Source organism: Chrysochloris asiatica, unplaced genomic scaffold, assembly GCF_000296735.1.
Source record: "Chrysochloris asiatica unplaced genomic scaffold, ChrAsi1.0 scaffold00078, whole genome shotgun sequence".
Lineage (NCBI taxonomy): Eukaryota > Metazoa > Chordata > Mammalia > Afrosoricida > Chrysochloridae > Chrysochloris > Chrysochloris asiatica.
In genome coordinates this window covers 9,748,413-9,774,153 of record NW_006408596.1, presented here as the reverse complement: position 1 = coordinate 9,774,153, position 25,741 = coordinate 9,748,413, and the positions used below count along the sequence as shown (strand labels likewise).

At 38.3% G+C, this 25,741-nt stretch overlaps 1 protein-coding gene across 2 annotated transcripts in view; it reads right to left on the bottom strand.

Moving 5' to 3' along the window:
• The window catches only part of TAOK3 (TAO kinase 3), a 138,169-nt gene that overhangs the window by 48,037 nt on the left and 64,391 nt on the right, over window positions 1-25,741 (bottom strand). The window contains exons 8-13 of one of the 2 annotated variants that reach the window (XM_006865459.1): window positions 17,196-17,289; window positions 15,963-16,044; window positions 7,660-7,827; window positions 3,652-3,858; window position 3,578; window positions 538-556 (exon numbers count right to left, since the gene is read on the bottom strand). In XM_006865459.1, coding sequence (XP_006865521.1) covers window positions 538-556; window position 3,578; window positions 3,652-3,858; window positions 7,660-7,827; window positions 15,963-16,044; window positions 17,196-17,289 — 571 coding nt within the window. The remainder of the gene's footprint in view (window positions 1-537; window positions 557-3,577; window positions 3,579-3,651; window positions 3,859-7,659; window positions 7,828-15,962; window positions 16,045-17,195; window positions 17,290-25,741) is intronic. The other variant, XM_006865458.1, reaches the window with a different exon arrangement.

Here is a 25,741-nt window from a genome sequence, read left to right as displayed (position 1 = left end):
ATGTGTAAGGTAATGTTGTTGTTGTTGTTGTTGTTAAGTGCCATCAAGTCGGTTCCGACCCATAGAGACCCTGAACAGGGTTTCCGAGGCTAGAAATCTTTACGGGAGCAGAAAGCCTCATTTTTCTCACGCGGAGCAGCTGGTAGTTTCAAACTGCTGACCTTGCGGTTCGCAGCCCAATTCATAACCACTACGCTACCTGAGCTCCTTGTAAGGTATGTATGGTGCACCTATTCCTATATACATCAACATCTATGGAATACATTAACATCTGTTCTTCTTAAGTGATTATATCAAGGAGAAAAAAAGAATTGATACACCTACATTATCCCAAGACAGCTCTATACCAGTAAGTGAAAATTAAAATAATAACCCCCAGTGAGTTCTAGATCAGGGTCTTTGCTCTTGTCAATGACACCAGTACTATCCTTTTTCTAGTTGTGGGTGCCCATGCTCACTTGAAAGGCCCTGGAAAGGCTACATCTTTCTCCCTCATAGTGGCTGGTGGGCCAGAACTGCTGCACGTAAAAGGTCTACCTGAATTTCTCTTCCTTTGCTTCCTATACCCATGGAGTCACAGAGGGAAAGAGCCAGACTTGTCAGCAACCATGATACATAGCCCCCTCCAAAACAAGAGCACAGCAAGCTTTGATTGCTACCCTTCAAATACATGATCACCTGCCTGTGTTCAAAGACCAGCTGGACTCACATATCGGTGTCTGATACTGCTCCTGTCTTCAAACTGCTTCATGGCTTCTGGATAATCTGGGCCCTTGTCTATCTGGTCTTAAATCACTCTCTACATAATCGACCAAGCTTTGTCCCTTCTGGCCTTCCCCTTTTCCTTATAGATACAAAGTTTCATTTATCTCAGGGCCTTTGCACTGACCCTCGTCTTTCACCCCAGCTAACTTTTACTTGTCTTTGGAATTTTAGCTTAAATATAATTTCATCAGGTAAGCTCTTCATTACTTCTTCTAAGACTAAGTTTCTCCTTTAGCCAGAACAAGTTTCATACTTACATTATATTATTTGTGTACTTATTTGCTTATCTCCCCCATATATAATCATCTCAATGAAAGCATCACATCTGTTTTATTTCCTCTGGGTTCCTAGGGTCTACCACAATTCCTAACAATTGATAGAGGGCCCTCACCTGTGTTTGTTAAATAAATGAATGAGTTAATGGGTCTCAGAAACCAAAACTGTATCCCTCCATGTTGTTGTTGTCAGTTACTGTGAGGTTGGTTCTGATTCATAGCGATCCTATATAACGTGACTGAGGATTTGAACTGCTAACCATTTTTTTTTTTTTTTTTTGAACAAATACTGATTGATTCTACACTGTGTACTGGGCCTCAGAGTTGCTACAATGAATAAGAAAAGCCCAGATCTGCTCTCATTGATTTTCTAGTGAGACTTCAAGGGGGAAACATAAATCATGATTTTTTTCCCCCTAAAATGTAGAAGACTGGGACTTTCTAGGGGCCTCAGCCATCTTTTATTTATTGTAGGTATGTGTTTGGTTCCTCATCTTATCTCCTCAGCTAGATTATAAACTACTTGTGGGCCAAAACGGTCTCATTCTGCTGCCTTTCCCCAGAGCCTTCCACTGTGCTTTCTAACGCTTGATTCAGAACTCTGTTATCATCTATAAGCTATGTGTCTAATTTGTTGTTAAGTGCCGTTGAGTCAATTCTGACTCAAAGAAACCCTACATAGAGTTTCTGAGAAGTGGCTGGTGGTTTTGAACCAATGAATTTACAGCTCAAACCCTGTAGTCCAGTGCATTATCCTGAAGCGCCGCACGCGGATTCTGCAGTGTGTAATAGCTGATTGATATATATATTGTGAATTATGTGATAGTTTACCTGGGAGAACAACAGTCTTACATTCATTCTATCGTATATCGTCTCATTGCCATGGTTACAATCCCCTCCATGCAATCCTTCCCCCGTACCCCCCAGGTCTTCAGCACACAGTCGCTCTCCCTCTCTGGATTGAACTGCTAACCTTTTAATACAGTGCCACACCAGGACTCCTAACCCTCCATGTTTTTGTTGTTAAGTGCCATCATGTCAGCTCTGACTCATAGTGACCCTGTATAGGGTTTCCAAGGAGTAGATGGTAGGTTTGAGCTGCTGACCTTGTGGTTCACACTCCAGGGCTCATCTCACAGTGCCACATCAGGAGTCTACCAATAGATTTTCTCCTGCTTTTCCTCCTTACCTATTCAACTTTCTTCTCTTTCCAAGAAGAAAACACAACCAGTAGTGAAGTAAAGTCTAAGTAAAAACAAATTTAAAAAAATGCTTTCTTACCAGAATGAAATTTACACTCATGCTTAAGCTAGGTACACATAATATTTAGATCTATTTGTATGCGCTACTATATGAATTAAAATATGACGATTGTCATTTATAAGTTCATACAGTCCTCATATATGTTGTTTTGTTAGGTGCTGTAGAGTTGGTTCCAATTTATAGTGACCCCATAACAAAACAAAACACTGCCCAGTCCTGCGCCATCCTCAAAGTTACTGATATGTTTGAGCACGCTGTGTCTGTCACTGTGTCAATCCATCTCGTTTGGGGGTCTTACTCTTTTTCATTGATGCTCCACTGTACCAAGCATGCTGTCTTTCTCCAGGGATGGGTCCCTCCTGACAACATGGCCAAAATCTTGCTATCTTGGCTTCTACATAGCATCTGGCTGGACAGATCTGTTTGTTCTTTTGGCAGTCCATGGTACTTTCAACATTCCTCATATATACCTATTACCAAATTAAAAACCAAACTCATTGCAGTCAAGTTGACTGTGACTCTACAGGACAGAGTAGAACTGGCCCACAGGGTTTACAAGGCTGTACATCTTTATGCAGGCAGGTTGCCATGTCTATCTCCCTTAGAGTTGCTGGTGCATGAGTCATTGAGGGGCTTCAACCACTACACCGCCAGGGATGTTTTATATGCTTCATAAGGAAAAAACTATAGGAATCCCTTTCTATAATTCCATACTATGAAATGTTATTGTGAGGCTATTCAAAACACTTCAGGAGAATTCCTCCAAAGAATTATTGAAAATTATGTAAAATATTCATCTTACAGAAACTGCTTTGAAAGAAGCTTAAACTTTTTTTTTTTCAGGAAAATATGATGGTTTGCAATATATTTTCATATTCTATTTCAACTTATGAACCATGATAGGCTTTAATCAGAAAAGTAAAGCCAAATTAAAAGGTAGAACCACTTTTCTAAAAGCAACATAGTCTTAGAAGAATGATAAGCAAATGATGGGAATATAGATTAAGAAACATACTTAATAGGATACTTTTAAAAGGGCACAGCCAAAGGTTTCACTCGGAAAGCATTGAAGGTTCTTGGTTTATGGAAGGACTTTTTGGTTTTTTTGACGTGAAGATTTATGGATTGATTTGTTTTATTTATTGATAGTAGTGGACATCAGAGTAAGGAGTGAGAGGACGGCGAAGAAACAAGACACAGAGATTGTCTACACCATCTTGCATTTGGACGCGTCCCACATTTCAGTTGTAAGAAGGTAATAAAAAGGTCAGGACGCTAAATGTCCTGAGCTGGCTTCACCATGACTGACACCGCCACAGAGAGCTGTGAAGGGGACCCTGAAACCTACCTTCCTGTGCACAATGGAGGAACTGGAATTTATTGTGCTTTCGTCCTCCTGCATCATGACAAGCTCAGAGCTGCTCTCATCCATGACTTCCTGCATGCTATTCACACTGCTGCTCTGGCTGCCTGTGCTCACAGACACACTTGGGATGGAATGGTTGCTGTCCAGGCTGTCCATTTCTCTGCTCAGGCTGGTTCCATGTTCACTGTCCTATAAAAACAGTGCACTGGGGTTAAAAAAAAATGACTGGAGATAAAGCGCCAATCCATTGACTAAGCTATTAAGCAGACTCAATTCTGCAGTGCCAAGTTGCTTTTCTGCCAATTCTGCAAAGATAAACTTTTTATGTAGTGGCTGCACTAGTCCCCCATTATTTTCAGCCATTTCAAATTCACTTCTCTGCCGTCCCCAGGGGCCACTGTGGACATGGGTCATAAGGCTTTAAGTGCTGCTACCCCAGGGCTTTCCCTTTCATATACAGCAATCCTAGTCTCATCTTGCTATGCAGTAGGTAGAGTAAGGCCAGGTTTGTAAGGCACTTCAAGGTGCTACCGGTAGACTCTAGAATATCTAGAAAGCAGCAATAGTAAGTTAGAACTAAAGTCAAGTGAAAAGAGTTTTCATGGATTTGACAAGTAGCATGTGTCTCTGCAAGTCACTATTGAGTCCCTTCATATCTAAGCAGGAATATTAATTCTGCTGTCCTGGACAGGTAATTAAATTCTGCCTCCCTCAAGCATTTCTCATCATGCTTACCTCTGTAATCTTATTAAATATATCTGCTAAATAATACTGGTATTCATCATGACTAGTCCAAAGAATACTATAAAAGAAGGGGTAAAATATATTCAGAACATATAATTTATTCATCACAGTGGGGTATATTTTGATATAAGATTAGCTATTATAATTAAATCATCTTAGCTCCAAATAAACTCAATTTTCAGAGGACCACACAGTCTGTGTGTGTGTATACACACAAGTAGTCCCCAGATTACAGATGAGTTCCATTCTTAAGTCTTTTGTCTTTAAGCTGAATCTTTAAATCAAATTTGAACATAAATTGGAGAATAAGTTAGGTCTGATTTGTATCAAATGTCAGTTCGTCAAATGATTTTCTGGCTATGTATTATATAGTATACTTTTCTATGCCTATAATTAAAAAAAAACAACCCACAAAAAAACCCTACAAGATACCCTGAAACATTTTAACACAATTGTTGCTGTTGCTGTTAAGCATCATGGAAATAGTTCTGACTCATAACAACCCTGCATATGGTTTTTGAAGGTGTAAAGTTTTGCAGGAGCAGAAACACTCATCCTTCTCCCATGGAGTGGTCGGTGGAATCGATCTGCCAACTTTGTGGTTTATAATCCAGTACTTATCCTACAGAACCACCATGCTTCCTTTTAACACAATAATACACTTATAATAATGTCTGATTAACATCACAAAGTTGTGCTTGATTTTTATTGTGAACCTCAAATGTTTAACATAACAGACTTTGTAGGGGTTGCTTCATAACTACAGGTTGTGCATAAGTGAGATTGCCTCTATGTACATATATACACATGCCTTGTACAGATGCGTGTATGAGTATATCTAACTATCTAGAGAGCCCTGGTGTGGCACTGTAGGATAAGCACTGAACCGGTAGCCAAAAGGTTAGCAGTTCAAACCCACCAGCCACACTTGGGAACTCTATACAGGATCACTATGAGTCAGCACCGACTTGATGGTGCCAGACCGCAAAGCCGTTTGAACTACAAGATTGGTGGTTCAAGCTCACCAATCGCTCCTTGGAAACCCTATGCAGGGTTGCTATGGGTCGGAACCAACACGACGGCACTTAACAACAACAACCAAAACAAACATCTATCTATAGGTATATATACATATGTACAAAACTTTAATGAATTGTTACTTACCAATGGAAATTAAAAAAAAAAAAATCACTGACAGATAATTTGGATAACTCAAAATTATAGATAACAATTTAAAAAATATATTAATTTTCCCAATGAAAGGGGATCATTTGTATACATGCAATCAAGGAGTTTATAGTTTGATTCAGTCTTCTGAATTTCATTTTTTAAATTATTGGTAAAAACTATTTTGTTATGTTTTATTTTACTTTATATTAAAAAATGAAAATAAATTTACTCTTCATTCCTTTCGTCCTTTTTGTCTACTGTTAGAGGAAGAGGAGTTCTTTCTTTTGTTCAAGCCTAATTCTTTCAGGTCCTCCTGTTCGTATCTTGCCCCATTTCTGAGATTCTATTTCTTTAACTGTGTATCTTTCCTGTTTGATCAATGCCCGCTCTGTCCTGGCTCCTTCCTCACTGCATATAAACATGAAGAAGCCTGCCCCGTATTTATGTACATCTCTATATACTACCCTTCTCATTTTCCTTCTTAGTCAAATTTCTGAGTCTTAAAACAATCAACATATTGCTGGTCTCTGCTTTCTCACTTCCCACTGACTCCACAACCTATAGCAATCTACTGTTCATCCCATTCTTATGACACTGTCTTTACTATGGCTACCACCAAGGATGCCCTCAGTGTAAGATTCAGTTAACAGTTTTGGTTCTTTTGATCATCTGACTTGAACTCTCTGGAGTATCTGAGGGTACTGGCTGCTCTCTCTGTGAAGTGATGTATCCTCTTGATATCAGTGATGTCTTTATCTCCTAACTGAACTTTTCTTATACAACATGGGGCCCCGTCGTATTCTATATTTAACACTTTGTTTCATTATCATTCTAATGCCCTTGACTTCTAAGCATAACTCTGCAGGATAAGCACTAGACAGAAAGGTTGATCTGAATCACAAGGTTGGTGGATGAAATTCACCTGCCACTCCTTGGAAACCCTATACAGGGTTGCTATGGGTCAGAACTGAGTCGCTGGCACTTGACAACAACTCTTTGTCCAGATCTCTGTCCTATAATCTAGGCTCGTTTCTTTTTCCTCAATCAATTATCACCTTCAGTTATTTACGAAGCCAGTAAGTTGTCTCTCCTTTGAAAAATTTCCATCTGTATTTTATGTCAATCCTATACAATATCAGGACCTTAAACCTACCTAGTACTAACTGAAATCATCCTAGATCTACTTGCTCCTTTGTTTCTTCCCTGTCCTTGTTATTGACATCCTTCTAGTCACCTTGCTCAAATGCTCAGTGTAACCTTAAATTCCTCCTCAGCTGTCACTGTCACTTCCATTGAGTCTAGGCATTGTCAAACCTACCTGCATGTTCCTCAAAAGTGTTCCTTTCTTCCATTCCCATTGACACTATCCTTGTTATCTCTTGCCTGGACTGTTATTCAGGATGTCACCTATTTGAATCGATCTTACTTTTGTCACCAGTAATCCTTCAGCATAACACGTTCCTGAATATAAAATGCCCCAGGACTATCTGTCAAAGACCAGACACATCATGTTCTCCACAGTGGGGTTGCTGCTAAATACTGTGAAGTTGCTTTCGACTCATAGTGACTCTGTATAGGGTTTCTGAGGCTTTAAATCTTTTGTGGGAGTGGAAAACCTCATCTTTCTCCCACGGAGCAGCTGGTAGTCTTGAACCGCTGACCTTGTGGGTTGCAGTCTAATGCTTATCGCCATTAATTCCACCAAAAAATGTCGTTTCTCTCCACTGTACACCTGGTACCATAGAATAAGCACTAGACCACAGGGTGGGTTTGAACCACAAGGTTGGTCATTCAAACTCACCAGCTACTCCTCAGAAGCCAAATACAGGGTAAGTATGGGTTGGAACTGATTCAATGACGCTTAATAACAACAATGAACCTGTGCACTGTGATGTAGCAATTTTCATATTTTGCCCTTATGTAACAGCTATTTTATACATGTCTCTTCATGCCTTTGAAGACAGAGAGTATCAAATAACTTGTTTGTTATCAAAGGTCTTTTTCATGGTGCCCAGTCCTGGATGCTTTGACATACTAGGCACTCTACAAGTACCAGCTGAAAGAAATTGGACCTACTTCTTCATCTTCTTGTGATTCATTCAAGGGTCCATTTCGTGCCTCTTGGAAAAGGATTTTTTTCATTTTTCGGTATTGCAGATTATCTAGTTCACGAACAGCATCTTTTGTCCTCTGTATGAGGTCAATTAGGACACGTAGTGGCTGATCTCGTCGAACAAAATCATGCTGATTGAGGGAGGAGAAAAAACAGACACTGATGATGAATTTTGCGTCTATATTTTTAGACGTTAAGTTATAGAAGTAAATAAATCAGCATTAAACAGCTGTATAAATTTTATAGAAATGACAAAAGGTATTTTTGATGTAGCTTCTCATACTGCAGAAATCTCATCAAGTGGCAATTACGCTCTTACCTTCTTCCTCAAGCCTTACTTTGTGGACTTTGTCAATGAAAGCTGAGGTTAGGATGTTTGACATTTACTTTGCTACACAAGTAACAACAATGACTATAACTTGAAATAGGAGTAGATAGGCTTCTCAAAGTGCAGAGTGTAGACTACCCTTGTTATAATCTGCCTCACAGTGCTCCTCCCTTAATATACACACACTCTTTAAAAAACACTTGTGGATTTACTTTGTTTTCTATAGGTGTGGTTATATAATGTATGCTTGAAAATGTGGCAACTCTTTGATTTAACCAGAGGTCAGATTTCTAGCTACTTCATCTTCCCGTTACAGAGCAGTACAACCAGAAATTAGGAAAAAGGGCCTCTGAGGAGTAGAAATAATGACAACCACTGTTATAAACTTTAACTGATATAAATGGCCCGCCTTAGTATTAACAATTATCTTTAACACATATTCTGGTTTCCTGGATTCTTAGGGAATAAGAGTGGGAAATAAAGGATGGAGACCTATTAGATTACTAGGATTACCAAGCAAAATTCTCTGAAAACTGACAGTAGAGAGAAATTGTATGACTAACATATCTACCAAACAAACTAATAAAAACAAACAAAGGTTTGTGGGGTCTTTTACAAATGAACAAAAGCCCCTTACATAGCCCTTTTAGACACTGTTAGAGATTGAATTTTGTTCCCCTAAATTACGTCATCTTGGGTAGGCCATGATTCTCAGTTTTAGGTAAATATCCTCCATTTCGTGATTTGATATAATCACCGTGTGTGCCATAAATCCTAGCCACGATGATGTTGGCGAGGCAGAACTGAGGCAGTTAGAGAAATAGCACAGGAAGCACTCTACAGGATGAGGTGGTACTCTAAGCATTTCATTTTTGAGAAACACAAAATTAAACAAGTGAGCAGAGAGGAGGGACTTGATTCCCATCAGGAAAGCAGAGCTGGGAGCAGAGGGTTGAGAACCTCCTGGACCCAGGGGGAGTCTAATGCTGAGACACATGCAAATTTCAAAAAAACCCTAAGGCTCACAGATGCTGAAGGCAGACAAGGACCTTCCTTTAGAGCTGACAGAAAGAGTGTGCACTCTGAATTTAGACTTCTAGCCTTCTGAACTTCAAGAGAATGAATTTCTGTTTGTTAATGCCACCCATTTGTGGTACTGTTTTTACAGAAGCACTATACAATTAAGATTTATCTCAAGAGTACACAACTATCTCAGAGCCTACAGGAAGCAAAATTATGCCCACTGTGTTCTAAGAAGACTGGGGAGCACATCTCTTATTTTGGCACAAGTACACACACACACAATAAAAAGTGGGAGACAGAAGTTTTATTTTCTAAAGGAAAAAATCAGTTATGTAAATGATGATTTGAAGATACTGGATTGAAAATAAGATATAATATGACAGGCCTTAGATGATGGAATAGACATTATTTCTTTTATCATTCAAAGAGTTATAAATGAGGAGCAGAACGCTCGTGGGAAAAACAATCTACACTTCTTGCGGCTCTGCACCTTGACTTTGTTATAAAGGAAGCTGTAACTTTTGCTCCTGTTTTTCTAAAATAACTTCCTCAGAAACAAGTATTTTCTGAAAGTAAAACTCCATACCCAGAAGCAAGTGTAAGAAAGGTAGAAAGTAAATTATTTTGCTACTTCATTTCTTGCAATTATACAAAGACAAATCAGTTTTTAGTAAACTTCATGGTATGACTTAGGATCACACCCTTTTAGAGTAGAAATGACTCTTAGAAATCCTTTTATTTTCATGGCAAAATGTAGGTCCAAAGAAGGTAAGTGATTTACAACACTAATTAATGGAAGAATATGGCAGCAACCCAGATTTCTTCATTTTTGTTTTGTTTTCTGGTAGTATATTACCATCACACTTAGCTTTCTAAAACACTGAATTGATGTATGGCAGCCCACTTGCCCCCATCCCAATCCCTTGTCCTTGCATTCTACTGACAACATTAGAAAGGAAAATAGCTGAATCCCACTCTTCTTTGCAGTTACAGATAATAATGTGGCAAACTGCTGGCCAATGAGATATAGAAGTCCCTGAGAAAAGCTTTAGTTCTAGATGATGACACTGTTGAGTTGTTTCTAAGTCTACACTGCATATAACATCTCCATTCCCAGGGCCCTGGACTTTTTACTACATAAGAACTGTATAATCTTACCTGTTTCAGCCTTTTTTTAAAAAATGATATAGTCAACATGTTAAAAACATCTCACTGCCCCCATGATAAAGTTCAGCCTTTTACAACCAGGTCCTTATAGAGTTGTAGACTCAAATCTAGGTATTCTTCTTCCTTCTCATCTTCATTACTTTCCAATGAACAGTACATTCTAGGTAATATTTCTGCTTACATTGTTCTCTCTGCCTGTATTCTCAGCTTCTCTCTGTTCTCCACAGTGCAGGAGTTGTAGGCACTTTTTTTTATATATTGTTCTCTCTGCCTTTAATCTCAGTTTCTCACTTATTGCCTCTACCTTTTTCCCTCCACTAAGTTCCTGACTTGCTATCGCTGAGTTTCTATCCCACCCATATAGTCAAAAGGTTCTCAGATCCTCTTAATAAAACAACTTCACTGTTCTTGTAAATATGTTTACTTTTAAACATTGAAATAATAAAGTACAATGCATGCTGTTGTTGTTTAGTGCTGTTGAGTTAGTTTCAATTTGTAGCAACCCTGTATAGAGTTTCCAAGAAGTGCCTGGTGGATTTGAACCGCTGATCTTGCAGCTCAAACCAACATTGCATCCAGTGGTTATCCTACAGTGCCACACCAGCATTTGCATAGAAGAAAGTAAAAGAAAATCACCCAAATTTTTACCATCCAGAAATATATATTATTATCTTAGAAATATCATTCTAAACGTTCTCTCTCTGAATGATACAGTTCCAGAAATAATTAAAAATGGTAATCTAGAGTAAAACAATTGTTTAACTTCAGATTCAGTTTCTTAACAAAAGAATGAACCGTTTCTAAGACACTCTCTTAAAAAAAGAAAAGAAAAGAAAATGAAAACCTTTAAAGAAGTTACAGGTACTGTTGTTTCTTAGAGTCTATATATTATTAAGAGGGACCAGTTGCTGGAGAAAGACATCATGCCTGGTAAAGTGGAGGGTCAGCAAAAAAGAGGACGATCGCCAGTGAACTGGGCTGGCATAGTGGCAGCAGCAATGGGTTCAAGCTTAACCACAACTGTGAGACTGGCACAGGACTAGGCAATGTTTAGTTTTGTTGCATATAGTTTCTATGAGTCGGAACCAACTCAACTGCACCTAACAACAACAGGAATATATATTTCATCTTGAAATATTACTGACCCATCTTGTCTGACAGGAAAATTAGTACACTTTTCTTTTTGGTTTGTTGCTGTGGTTAGGTGTTATCGAGTTGGTTCTGACTAATAGTGACCCTACGCACAACAGAACAAAACACTGCCCCATCCTGAGTCATCCTCACAATTGTTGTTAAACTTGAACCCATGGCTGCTGCTGGTTACATTATTATTATTACCTTGTCAATGCTGTAACATTTATATTCTGCTCTTTAATAATTTATACAATAGTAGCTTAGTTAAAGTGATTTAAATGATTTCAGTGTGAAAGTGACATTTTAAACAGGGAAGAAAAGATGGATTATTTAAAAATATATTTGGAAACAACAGCTAACTATGAAAAAAAAGTAAGTTTCTACCTTGTTCCTTATAACAAATATCTGCATGATCACTCCCTTTGCAAAAAAAGAAAAAAAAAAAAATTAAAGCAAGCATAAAGTATATCAAGGAGTTTGAGTTTGGCACTGTAGGATAAACAATGGACTGCTAACCACAAAGTCAGTGGTTCAAACTCAGCAGTCCCTCCTTGGAAACTCTATACAGGGTCAACATGAGTTGGTACTGACTTGACAGTACTTAGCAACAACAAAGTACATTAGAAGATAAATAAGCAGGGAAACATATTTGTAAAATTTACTACAAATCAATACAGAAAACCCAACAATCCAAAGATTTTGGGCAAAGATTTTCCAACATATAAAAGATGCTCAATCTAACCCATAGTATAAAACAGAAATTAAAACTACCATGATAAGTTTTTCAATGTCCCAGCTAGCAAAGTTCAAAAGGTTTCAGTACTCATACTTTGTTTGTTTGTTGTTGTTGTTAAGTACTGTCGAGTTGGTTCTGACTGACTATAATTTTCCTCTTTGGAGGGCAATTTGGCAATATCTACTTCAATTTCAGTCTGTATCTCTATGATGGGCAATTCCACTTTTAGGAATTTATCCTTTAGATATCCTTAAACAGGTACAACATGATATATGTAAGGATATTCATTTCATTATTGTTTGAATAGTAAAAGATTGGAAAACTCTAAATGGGTTGGTTAAACAAATTATGGCCCTTCTGAGAATACTCTGCAGCCATTAAAAACAATGAGGTAGTTCTGCATGTAGTAATAAGAACACTAGTCTAAACATACTACAATGTAACATAAATGAATGTAAAACACTGCTTATTGTTTTCTATCATTTGTATAAAAATAATTTAAAAATGACTTCCATATATGTAAAACATCTCTGGATACTTGTGACAGTGGTTGCTAACTCTAGAGAGTAGTCTGGAGTAGAAAGGAGATCCCACTGTTTTTTTTACCTTTTGTAATTGACATTATCTGTTTTAAAAATTATTTAATCTAAGTAAGATAAAGTGAAGAGTGTAAGGTATCTTTACAAATACAAATAAAGAAATAAAATTGTTGTTGTTGCATTTGCTCATTTCAAATCACTGCTAATCACTAGTCCCTTTACCAACTTCTCCAGTCCACAATCCTTTATTCCTCCCACCTTCTCTTGCCTAAATTCTTGAGGCTCAGTTTCATGGTTCCTCTCTTCAGGACTCTGCTCAAATGCCACCTCCTTAGAAAGGCTTCTCCCTAGCCCTTCTCCCTCTTTAACTCCCACCTCTCCTTCCTTCCTCCACCCACACTTCCTTCTCCCACTTTCTTTTTGTATCACCTCTAAACTGTCTGGATTTTGTTTTTGAGCAGTTTTTGCAAGAAAAACTCAGAAGAGCTGTATTACCTAAATTTGTGAGGCTTGAAAATGTCAGCTGCCTTTATATTCAAAGAGCACCTTGACTTCGTGAATATTTTGGCTTACATTTTCTGTTCTTTCAGAACTGTGTAAACATGATTTTACGACTTTCTGACTTTTACTGCTCCTGAAGAGGAAGATCTAAAGCCACCCTGTTTTTTGACCCCCAAGTAAATTTTTTTCTTTTACATATTCATAGGAATATGGAGGACATAGGAATAAGAATAGGTAAAAGGACAAAAGGATTGAATTCACTGTATTCTCTTTTGGCACAGAACCATCACATCATAAAATAAAAATGAATCAAAACAGATGACAAAATAAATTTTTCCAGCGTGCTTACATGAATCTTTCTTTCTCCTTGTTAAGTGACACTAAGTCAGTTCCGACTAAGAGGCACCCTAGATAGGGTTTCTGAGGAGCTACTCATAGGTCTGAATTGTTGACCTTGTGGTTAGCAATCCAGGGCTTATCCTACCCCACAAATCCTTAGAGTTCAGGAAATTTCTCAGGATATGATTTCTTAATCAGTGACAATCAGTATCATGGTCCTTGTTCTATAGGGGCTCTGATGAAATCTCACTTTCTTAGAAAACTTTCTCCTGACCGCTCATCTAAAACAGAGCTACTGCCACTCTTCATTCTTCTCACTGCATCACTGTTCTGCAGTGAAGCTACCAACGCATGATACTGTAACACACACTCACTTCTTTAGTCTCTAATTAGAATATGGCGGTGGTTGTGGTAATATGCCTGGGAGTTGATTCCGACTCATCGCGACACTGTAGAGGGTTTCCGAGGCGGTAAACCTTTATGGGAACAGAAAACCTAATCTTCCTCTCACGGAACAGCTGGTAGTTTCGAACTGCTTACCCTAAGGTTAGCAGCCCGATTCGTAACCACTACGCTCCATGAAAGCAGGGACCATCTTTTCCTAACATACTATTATACTCTTAGTGCTTAGAATAGTTGCTTGACATACCGCAGACAATCGGTAAATATTTATTGAATAAAAGGTGAGCCTGATGGATTTGACTCACCAAATTAAATAAAGATCAAATCAAATCAAGATCCAAACATTTATTTCCAGAAAAGTTTTCCTCAGCTATATCATTATTTTCTGCTCCATGTGTTTTGTTTTCTTCTTTAGAGATAATATGTTTGTTCATATTAGGCCTTCTTTATCCTTCACATGTATCATCTCAATAATCATTTTGAGAACTTTCTCTTATACTTAGTTTTATTTCCTTAAGCCTATCCACCCCATGTAATTGACTTGTTCAGTTAAGTTATAATATATTAATTTACTATATTTCAAATTTTCTTTTTCATATCTTTCTTTACTCTGTCTACTTGCTTTCTTGGACTCCTGGTGTGGCACTGCAGGATCAGCACTAGTCTGCGAACCACAAAGTCAGCAGTTCAAATCCACCAACTGCTCCTTGGAAACTCTATGCAACGTTGCAAGGTCACAAGGAGTCAGTGTCAACTTGATGGCACGTAACAACTTGCTTTTTCTATCTTTCTGTTGTTAGTTACCCTAAAATTTCATTTTTGAATCCCTGAGGCATCTTTTTCCTATTTTTCACCGTAATTTTAACATAAAGAAGTTTATCATGCTTGCCCTCTATGCTAATGGTTTTTATTTCCTTTCTTCCCCTTAAATCTTGCCTTCTTTAAAGTAATAAAAGATATTATCTTATGTGTCTGATGCTTCTGGTGTCTTGTCCCAGCTGTGACTTTTCTGTATAGGAATGTGGTGCTCTAGCTAAGGTACATAGAGTAGTTCATGCCCAGAACATGTGATGGCTCTATGCCAAAGGGGATTAAGATAGAGTCTTTTGCTGTGTTACTTCTGCCATTCTATTCCTATGGCCTGCCATTTATAAGCAAAAACTAAAAAATTACTTTTGGGTGGAAAAACCAGTTGGCTTTAAACTTCGAACTTTTTCAGGACACACTCAAAGCCAGAAAACAGTAGAATGATGTTTACAGAGTCCTAGAAAAAAGAAAATATAAACCACGAATTTTTGGCCTAGCCAAAGTGCTCTTAAAGTATAAAGGCAGCTGACATTTTCAAGCCTCACAAATTTAGGCAATTGAGTTCTTTTGAACTTTTCTTGTAAAATTTGTTTCATAACAAAAATCCAGTAAATCTAGATAGGAAATGGAAAAAAGGGTTAGAAAATATACACAAAGGAAAAAGTTAAAGAAATTTTGCATTAAATAAATGGTATTTAAGTTGCAAAAGGTTTCCACATACCTCACGGATACAGACAGAACACATATCCTATGCATAAAGACTAAAAGAAAGTGTTATACAAAAAGATATTCCCAAAAGTGATATTTAAATCAAGTGGAAGCAAGTAACAAAGTATTCTTATCACTAACATGTATGCTGTTATGCTAAATAAATGTCTGAATACACATATCTTCACTGCCTGCATATTTGGTAAAACCTAACTGAAAATCCTAGCATTGGCATTTGACCCAGTAGCACACTCTGTCTTGAGATAGCACTCTATTAAAGTTCATAAAGACAAGACATAGGAATATCCCAACAGTAATGAGAGCAAGAACGAGCAACAAAAAAAGGGAGAGGAGGATAAAAAGATAGGCTGAAAAAAAAGTCACAAAAACTATCCATAGGGAAAGTAGCTCGTACATTATGAAACTCCTGTTTTTTCTATGGTTAGCTACTATCTCTGGGTAAATGGCGAGGCAGCATGTTCTAATTTACTTGCCATAATGAGTTGCCATATGAATGATTTACCATATTTCACTATAAATGACTTTAAATCCCCCTCCTCAAATATAAATTTGAAAAATTACCCGCAATAGTTCCGCTGATGTTGGCCTTTCCTGAGGTATTTTCTGCAAGCAGTAATCAACAAATCTCCTAAAGGAGTCTGTCCTGTGAGTGCAAATACATGGAAGAAAAATAAAATCAGTGTCAATAAAGCACACTGATTATGTAGAACAGTTTTCATTTATGGGAAATTTTTAGAAGATGGTCCTTAAAATATTTTGGAGTATTGGGAGAACTGGTTCTTTTTCAAGTATATGGTACTGAAAATTAACTTTTTTAGATAATGAATATAGATATAATTTCAAGTTGGTCAACATATAAATATATTTTAATATATAAAGAAGCAAGGTAGAATCATAATATCAAACTAAGAAATTCAATGTATTAGTTTATACACATTTTTTTCCATCCAAAGTATCAACTCTTCTAGTCTCAAGCCTGTAATTAATTCTTCATTACCAATCTGTTAACTCATCCACCTACCACAACTTATAACCAGGTAGTAAACATGTGGTAGGAAAACCATGAAGGTGGAGAACCTAAGAATATGCTATCAGAATGAAAGCACTTCCTCTCTTGAAAATGCCATTTTGTCTACTTTTGTCCAACATAGTCCTCTTTCTTGTGGACCACATCTGTATAGTTGTCCAAATGTTGTAATCTTTAGCAAGGGACATCTTCTGGATAGACAGTATGTGTTTACCTCAATACATTAAATATACACTTAGTAAAAAAGAACACACACACAACTAGAAAAATGATGACATCAGAGAGGGTACTTTATCTCAAGTGAGAAGTAATAGAGCTACAATGATCTATACAAGACCATCAAGATTTCAGATACCAGATTTGGTAGGAAGGTAGTAAGCCCTGCTCCCTGTAGAATTTCAGCTACTACACACATTTAGTAGCCCTGATGGTGCTATAGGATAAGCCCTGGACTGCTATCCTGCACACAGTGCAAACCATGATGAGGCCGCAACTACATAAAAAATATGCTTGCATATAGACAGTCAGTTCTAAGACATCAATGTCATTTGTTAAAACATACAATGAAGGAAAAAAAATGCTTTCTTTGTCAGTTGTTGTTGTTGTTGTTAAGTGCCATCGAGTCGGTTCTGACCCATAGCGACCCTGTACAGGGTTTCCGAGGGTGTAAATCTTTACGGGAGTAGAAAGCTAGCAACATGTAATTGATGAAAGTGTCAGTTGCATGTGGTGACTTTCTTAGATTTTAAATGAAGGCAGAGTCTTACCATTCATTAGACTGTAACGTTGGGGAGTCATTCTGGGCAATATGGTATAAGGCACTCATGGCATTCATGTTGAAAAGCGGGGGCTTCCGTTCAGCTGGAAGAAGAAAGAAAAACAATAAAGCCATCTTGAAAAAAATCAGGTAGATAGAGAAATAAGGAAAAATGAGCAAAGGTTTGCAGCTAAGTCAATAGTTTTATACTATCATCATGCCACAAAATTCACTTTGTTTTAATCAGCAACGTCACCCCAAGATCGACATTTAGAAGAAGCTGCTGGTAATTTTAATGCACAGTGACAAGCCTCCTAACAGACATGTTTCAATAGAGTGAAGGAAAACATCAATTTTTCCACACGTTTTCAAAAGGCTGGCCTATGCCTGTCTTCTCAAAGTAGGTGTGAATATCTTTCCAAAATAGGTATAAACTTCATTGTGTGTGAGTTTTAAACAACAACAACAACAAAATGTACTAATTTCCTCACTCATGTGTCAGTTTGTCAAACTATGGTGGCTTATGTGTTGCTGTGATGGTGTAAAGTATGCACGGGTATTTAAATACCAGGAAGAGCAATCAAGGTGAAGAGTGTTTGGTGGAGCTTCCAAACCAAGACAACAGGAAGGAGGAGAGGCAGACCACTTCTGGAAGGTCAGTCACTGAAAACCTTATGAGTAGCAGCATAACATTGCCCCATACAGTTCTGAAACATGAACCACTCAGGTTTAAAGGAACTCAAAATACATTTGGGGAATAGCTGCATCCTCCAGGTAGAGTTGACTTTAATGACATGGATGGAATAAAGCATTTGGGACCTTCATTTGCTGATGGGGCATAACTCAAAATGAGAAGAAACAAAATATCCATTAGAGATTACAATGTGGAATGTACAAAATATGAACCTAGGAAAGAAACAATGCCTAGTCCTGCGCCAATCTCACAATTGTTTTTATGCCTGAATCCACTGCTGCTGCCACTGATTCCATCCATCTGATTAGGGGGTCTTCCTCTTTTTCTCTGATCCTTCACTTCACCCAACAGGATATCCTTCTCCAGGAACTGGTCCTTACTGATAATATGTCTGAAGCATGAGAGAAAAAGTCTGGCCATCCTGGCCTCCAAGGAGCATTCTGGCTGCTCTTCTTCCAATACAGATCTTTTGGCAGCCCATAGCACTTTCAATATTCTCCTCCAAGACCATAACTCAAAAGCATCAGTTATTTTACAGTCTTCCTTATTCACTATCCAGCTTTCACATGCATATGAGGTTACTGAAAATACTATGGCTTGGGTCAGGTGCACCTTAGTTCTCAACACTTTAAAGAGGTCTGGTGCAGCAGATTTGCCTAATGCCATACATATTTGATGTCTTGACTGCTGCTTCCATGAGTGTTGATAGTTGATCCAAGCAAAATTCATTGTTAACTTGTTATAAAAGCAAAAGTCTTTGATAACTTCAATCTTTTCTCCATTTATATGGATATGGTTTATTGGTCTACTGGTAAGGATTTTTTATTCCTTTACATTGAGGTGCAACCCATACTGGGGTCTTTGAGCTCCATCAGTAAGTATTTTAAGTCCTCTTCGCTTCCAGCAAGAAAGGTTGTATCATCTGCATATTGCATGCAGTTAATGAGTCTTCCTCCAAAGTTGATGCCACAAGGATACTATGCTGAATGAAATGAGTACATCACAAAAGAACAAACACTGTATGTGAGTGACCATTATTGTAAAAGTTTACGAAAATGTCTTCATACTAAAAATAGTATCCTTTGATGATTACCATGAGTGGAAGGAAGGGGACAGTAATTCCCTGACTAGAGGGCAGACACAGGTTAGCTTGGGTGATGGGGAAGGCAGTATACAAGGAGGGGGAGGGCAATACACAAGAAAAGGGAAGGTGGCAAATGAACAATGAAGATAGGGGTGAGTCTTAGGGATGTATCTATGGGCTAAATGGGATAGAGGTATATAGTAATTTATATACACCATTGAAAGAACAATGTTTTGTGATAGATAGATGGATATAGACATAGGCTGAATGGGTAAAGGCGGGAAAAGATGTTCAGTGTTTGTCTTGTGGATATTGGTTTCCCCTGCCTACTACTATAAAATAGACATTTGTGTGTTATAAAAATGAATGTTGGGAATTATGATGACAGAAAGCTTACAAGCCCACTTTTACTCTATAATTGATTAAATTTGCTAAGAGGGAAATAGAATTTGTTTAGGAAAATAGGCTTCTTGCTAAGGCTATGTAAAGTATGGGGTCTTAGGTGGAATCCTGAGCACCACCCAGAACTTTCTGAGTTGGGACATTCTTACTTGAAGAGACAGGTAGACCAACCCAGAACTGCTGGGAGAACACCAGATTCTTATTGAAAGAAAGACCCACAGAAAAAAAGTGGACCGTCTGGTTGCCTGGATATCAAGCAAGCTGTTTGCTTTGAAGGCATCAAGGAAAGAAAAGTCAGCCCATCAGAGAAAACCCTCTTTCTAGGACTGAAACTCAAAGGACACCAGTGAGCAGTATAGTACGCTTGTTGTTGACCACCTGGGTCTACATGTGAGTGGACAGAAGGAAAATGTAGCAATGAAGAAATGGAATGACTCTGGCCATGTTCCAGTGTCATCCACTGACCTTGAGATGAGAGAGAAAAGATAAGTTTAGGAAGAAGTGTCATCTCCTCAACCTATGGGTACTGACCTAGTCCCTGGAGGATGGGGCTAAGAGTGAAGCAGCCAGATGGTCTGAAGTATAGAAAGGTGTGCACAAACTCCCCAACTTGCAGCTAGTGCCATTTGATCTAGCTTGGATGGCTTGCTGACCAGAACTTGAACTGAGACAGGTAAAGATGTTCCAAACTGCGAACAAATACAAATTGCTACAATTTGACGAACTAGACTTTTGCCCATGAATGCAGTTATGGAAGGATTGTTGATATTAAGGAACAACCTCGTTTCTTCAGTGTACTAGGTTGATAGGGATGATAAATTTAGACAATTGGTTATCAAAAACGGGGGGGTGGGGTGGCTATAAAGACAAGAAGTGCTAAGTTTCAGAATGAGGGAGTACATAGAATCTCCAGTGAATAATTTTCCTCTTTTCCAGCTAGATCTGGTGAAAAGGGATGGGGCACAATGGTGATAGATTTTATGACTCAACTGTGAACAACTGTTAGCAAGATTAATTGTGATTGTGACAACTGTAGTTGCAGAAGATGTGTAACTAAAAGTGGAGACTCGTTAATCGTTCATTTCAGGAAGAGAATCCCAAGACCATTAAGAAGTAAGAACATGAGTGGAGTGTGAGATTCCTACCTAGAAGAGTGGCAACACAGAGATGGTGGCAGAAACTGTGGCATGGAGAGAGAAAGCAGTTGAGGACTCTAGGCCCATGGATATAGCAATGATAAAGCCTGTGTACCTGCAAGCAGGAGGCTGGCTGGCAGAATGTGCTGTATGAACACAATAAATATATATTCTTTGTTTTGTAAATGTACAGCAAATATTTTGCTTTGTTCATTTGTGAAATATAAGATGCAAATGGAGCCACAGGGAGGAAGTAGGAGAATTATTGTTGGGAGGGGGTTGTAAAAACAATGTATTGATAATTACTGGTGATTGGAATGCAAAGGGTGAAAACAAACAGCATCAGTAATTGGAAAATATGGTCTTGAGGACAGAAATTATGCTGCAGATTACGTGATAGAATTCTGCAAGATCAATGACTTATTCATTGCAAATACCTTTTTTTACACAACATAAAATTCCACTATACACATGGACCTCACCAGATGGAATACACAGGAATCAAACTGACTACATCTGTAGAAGGGATGGTGGAAAAACTATAATCAGCCAAAACAAGGCCAGGGAAGACTATGGAACCATCAGTTGCTCATATGCAAGTTTAGACTGAAGCTGAAGAAAATTAAAACAGGTAGGGTTGCTATTAGTCAGAACTGACTTGACACACCTTGGTATAACAACGTACTCATTAAATAGTGCAGAAAACAAAGAACAGTAGAATGAAACAAGGAAAAAGAGAGTACTAAGAAATGGAACATCTTAATCATTGTTAACATACCAGAGAAGCTCAAATGATTCAATAAACCATTTACAGGGTTATCCAAGTCAAAGGACTTCTAGAGGAAGAAAAGAAAGCAGGAAGTGGGAGGAAGAAGATAAAATAATAAGCAAGGCCTGGTCAAACCTATTTTAAAGAAAACTCAGCGAGTAGGTATTTCTTATAACAAAGGATTTATTCTGCTCCATTCCATCATGATGTCTCTTTTGGAACTCCTATAGCTCTCCATCTGACAGGAAGAGATCCATATTTGCACCCATTTCAAACAGAGGTGACCCAAGGGTATGCAGAAATCACTGGATAATATCATCAATATCACATGCTAGTAAAATTTTGCTAATGAGAATACAAAAATGGCTGCAACCATATACTGGAAGGAAAATTTCCAGAGGTTCAAGCAGGATTCAGAAGAGAACGTGGAACAAGAGATGTCATTGCTGGTATAAGATGGCTCTTGGCTGAAAGCAGAGAATACCAGAAAGATGTTGGCCTCTGCTTTACTGATTATGCAAAGGCTTTCGATTCAGTGGATCATGACACGCTATGGACAACATTCCGAAGAATGAGTATTCCAGAACACCTAATTGTGTTCATGAGGAACCTGTACATAGACCAAGAGGGAGCTGTTCGAAAAGAAGTAGGGAACATCGAATGATTTAAAATTAGGAAAGGTGTGTGCCAGGGTTGTATTCTTTCACTATACTGATTAAATCTGTATGCTGAACAAATAATCTGAGAAGCTGGATTATATGAAGAGAAATATGGGATCAGGATTAGAAGAAGAGTCATTAACAGCTTGCAATCTGCAGATTGATAGAATTTTGCTTGATGAAAGCAAAGAGGACTGAAAATACTGATGTAGATCAAAGACCACAGCCTTCAGTATGGGTTGCACCTCAATGTAAAGAAAACAAAAATCCTCACAACTGGGCCATTAAACACCATCCATATAAATAAAGAAAAGACTGAAGTTATCAAAGACCAACCATTAACAGTCATAGAAGCAGCAGTCAAGAAATCAGACGACATATGGCACTGGGCAAATCTGCTGCACATGACTTCTTTAAAGTATTTAGGAGCAAGGATGTCAGTTTGAGGACTAAGGTGCGCCTGACCCAAGCCATGGTATTTTCATTAACTTCATATTCATGTGAAAGTTAGACAGTGAATAAAGAAGACCAAAGAAGAATTGATGCATTTGAGTTATGGTGTTAGAAGAGAAAATTAAAAGTACCATGGGCTGCCAAAAGAACAAATGAATCTATCAATCTATGTTGGAACAAGTACAGTTAAAAGGCTCTTTGGAAGCTAGGATGGCCAGACTTTGTTTCTCATACTTTGGACATATTATCAGGAGAGTTCAGTCCCTGGAGAAGGATATCCTATTTGGCAAAGAGGACGGTTGGAGAAAAAAGGGAAGAATCCCAATGAGATGGATTGGCACAGTGGCACCAGCAGTACCAGCAGTGGGCTCGAGCGTAGCAGTGATTGTGAGGTTGGTATAGGACCGGGCAGTGTTTCATTCTGTTGTACGTGGGGTTGCTATGAATAAGTAATGACTCGATGGCACCTAACAATAACAACATAGCTCTCCTTGGAGCCCTGGTGTGGCACTGCAGGATACATACTGGACTGCTAACTGCAAGGTTGGCCATTCATACCCACCAGCTGCTCCTCAGAAACTCTATACAGGGTCGCTAATATTAGTTGCTATTAGAGCACAGTGGCTCTGTAGGATAAGCACTGGAATGTGAACAAAAAGGTTGGCAGTTTGAGCCCACCAGTCACTCTGCAGTAGAAAGATGAGGCTTTCTTTTTCAGCAAAGATTTACAACATTGAGTGGCACAACTTGAAGAATGTAATTAATGTCATTGACTTGTACTAGTAGAAACTATTGAATTGTGTATGTTCTGCTGTGTATATTCTCAACACAAAAATAAATGATATAAAAAATAATAAAAGATTACGCCCTATGAGTAGGAAGAGGCTCCATGGCACTTCACAACAACAACAATAGTATGAGTAGAAACCAACTCCATAGCACTTCACAACAATAACAAGTTAACAAGATAAGAAGACAGCTGCCATAGACAGTAGAATTGCTCTAGTAAAGAAGTGTTCCGTATGCTGGGAAGCATTCACTCAGTATTAGCTTCAGATGGCCTCACTTATAGTCATGTATTTTGTTAAATGAACTACAGCGTAAATAACCATGGTGAAATGGTTCATTGCTAGGCCAGAATACTATAAAGTAAGACTTGGTAAACTATTATAGACCATGAGTTAAATTCAGCTGGCAGCCTGCTTTTGTAAATAAAGTTTTATTGGAACACAGTCATGCCCATCCATTAACTTAATGTCTATGGCTGCTTTCATTCTACAACAGTAGAGTAGGGTAGTTATGACAAAGACTGCACAACTTACAGAGCCCAAAATATTTATCATGTGGCCTTTATAGGAAGCATGTCAACCCTTACTACAGAATACAGTAATTTACACAGAGCTTTTATATAGTCAGCAGAAGAGAAACTGGTAAACTGTCTTGTGAAATGGAATCCATATTTTCTCAAATGAATGGAAAAGAGTGGAAGTACTAAAAAAAAGAAAACAACAACAACTAAAAAAAAGCTAAGCAAGTTAAAAGAAAATACTGATTTCTACTTAGATTAAACATAGTGATCAAATTTTTGTGTCTTTTCCATCTGTGTTCTATGAAACTAAGGTTTAGGAAGGTCAGTTCAATGAAGACGAAGACTACTGATAGCTCGGCTTGGTAAGGACCACACTAAATTAGAGCTTTACTTTAATACTGAAGATCAAGGAGTGACCCTGTTGTTAGAGCAAGGCTCCCAGAAAAGGCCAAAGATTTTTATGAACTGTTGTTGTTGTTCGGTGCCATCAAGTTGGTACCGACTAATAGTGACCCTGTGCACAACAGAATGAAACACTGCCCCATCCTAGGCCAACCTCACAATGATTGTAACGCTAGAGCCCATTGACGCTGCCACTTTGCCAATCCATCTCACTTGAAAAAGAGGGATCTTCCTCTTTTTCTCTTACCCTCCACCTTACCAAATATGATATCCTTCTCCAGCAACTGGTCTCTCCTGGCAATATGTGTGAAGTATGAGAGACGAAGTCTGGCCACCATGGCCTCCAAGGAGCACTCTGGCTGTACTTCTTCCAACAGATTTGTTGGTTCTTTTGGCAGTCTGTGGCACTTTCAATATTCTCCTCCAACACCATAACTCAAATACATCAATTCTTCTACGGTCTTCCTCATTCACTGTCCAACTTTCGCATGCATATGATATTATTGAAAATACCATGGCTTGGGTGAGGTGCATCTTAGTCCTGAAGCTGACATCTTTTATGAGCTAGGCTTATTATAATAATAACTGCTACCATTTGTTGAATTCCTATCACATGCCAAGCACTCAGTGTTTTAGGTCTCTAACTTACATTATTCACAATAGGTTGGCCAACATTCATTATTACCTCAATTTCCCAACTTGAAGAACCAGGTTCAGGTAGACTAAATTATGAAACTAAGTCACATAGGAAGTGGTTCCATTTAGATTTCAACCAAGTCTTATAAGACTCAAAAGTCTGTGGTTTCTTCACTAGCCCACGATCTCTCTCCATTATGTGCATTTTACCCAAGACAGTACTAGTATTTCCCAATGAAAAAAACATAACTAAACACATCATTAGAACCCCTAAAGTAGCATTCATATTTAACGCATTAAAAATGAGTGCTTACTGGAAAGGAAGAAAATTCAAGGCAAAGACACTGCATGACAACAATATTTATGCCCTGCCTCTCCCTGGAGAATTCATTTCTGGACTCAATCAATTCCTTGAGCAAAGCTGACAGACCGTTTGCCAGCTTCTATCATGGTCTCTGCTGGTGAACTAAATGCATCAGATTAAGTTCTCTCAAAATAACAAACAATAACATATCTGGTGACTGAGAACTCAATGCCCACGATTTTTCAGAGGACTCATGCATTAACTAGTCCCTTGTATGGAAGGCAACTTTATTGTTGCTGTTGTTGAATCAATCGTCAAACTACTAGCTGAAAGCTTTTACCCAGAGACGCCTTGGAAGTCAGGCCTGGATATGTGCTTGTGGCAAGGTTATAGCCTTGAACAGGGATTGAACAGTTTTACTCTGCAGTCATGGGGTTGCTATGAGTCATGCATTCAATGGAAAGTCAATTTAGCAAAGATAATTCCTAAATCAGGCATAATCATTTGGGAACTATAGAGCTTGCTCCTGAAAAAGAGAAACAGCACTGATAATATTATCATTTTCCTGCTTTGTGATGTTACCTCAGTAATTCAATTTATAGATTACAGTGTTTTTTGAGACATAAATTATTTTAGAAGACATGTCAAAAGGAAAGGGGAACGGGTAAGGATCACGTGGAACCTCGGCAACTTAAGACAGAGCCATTG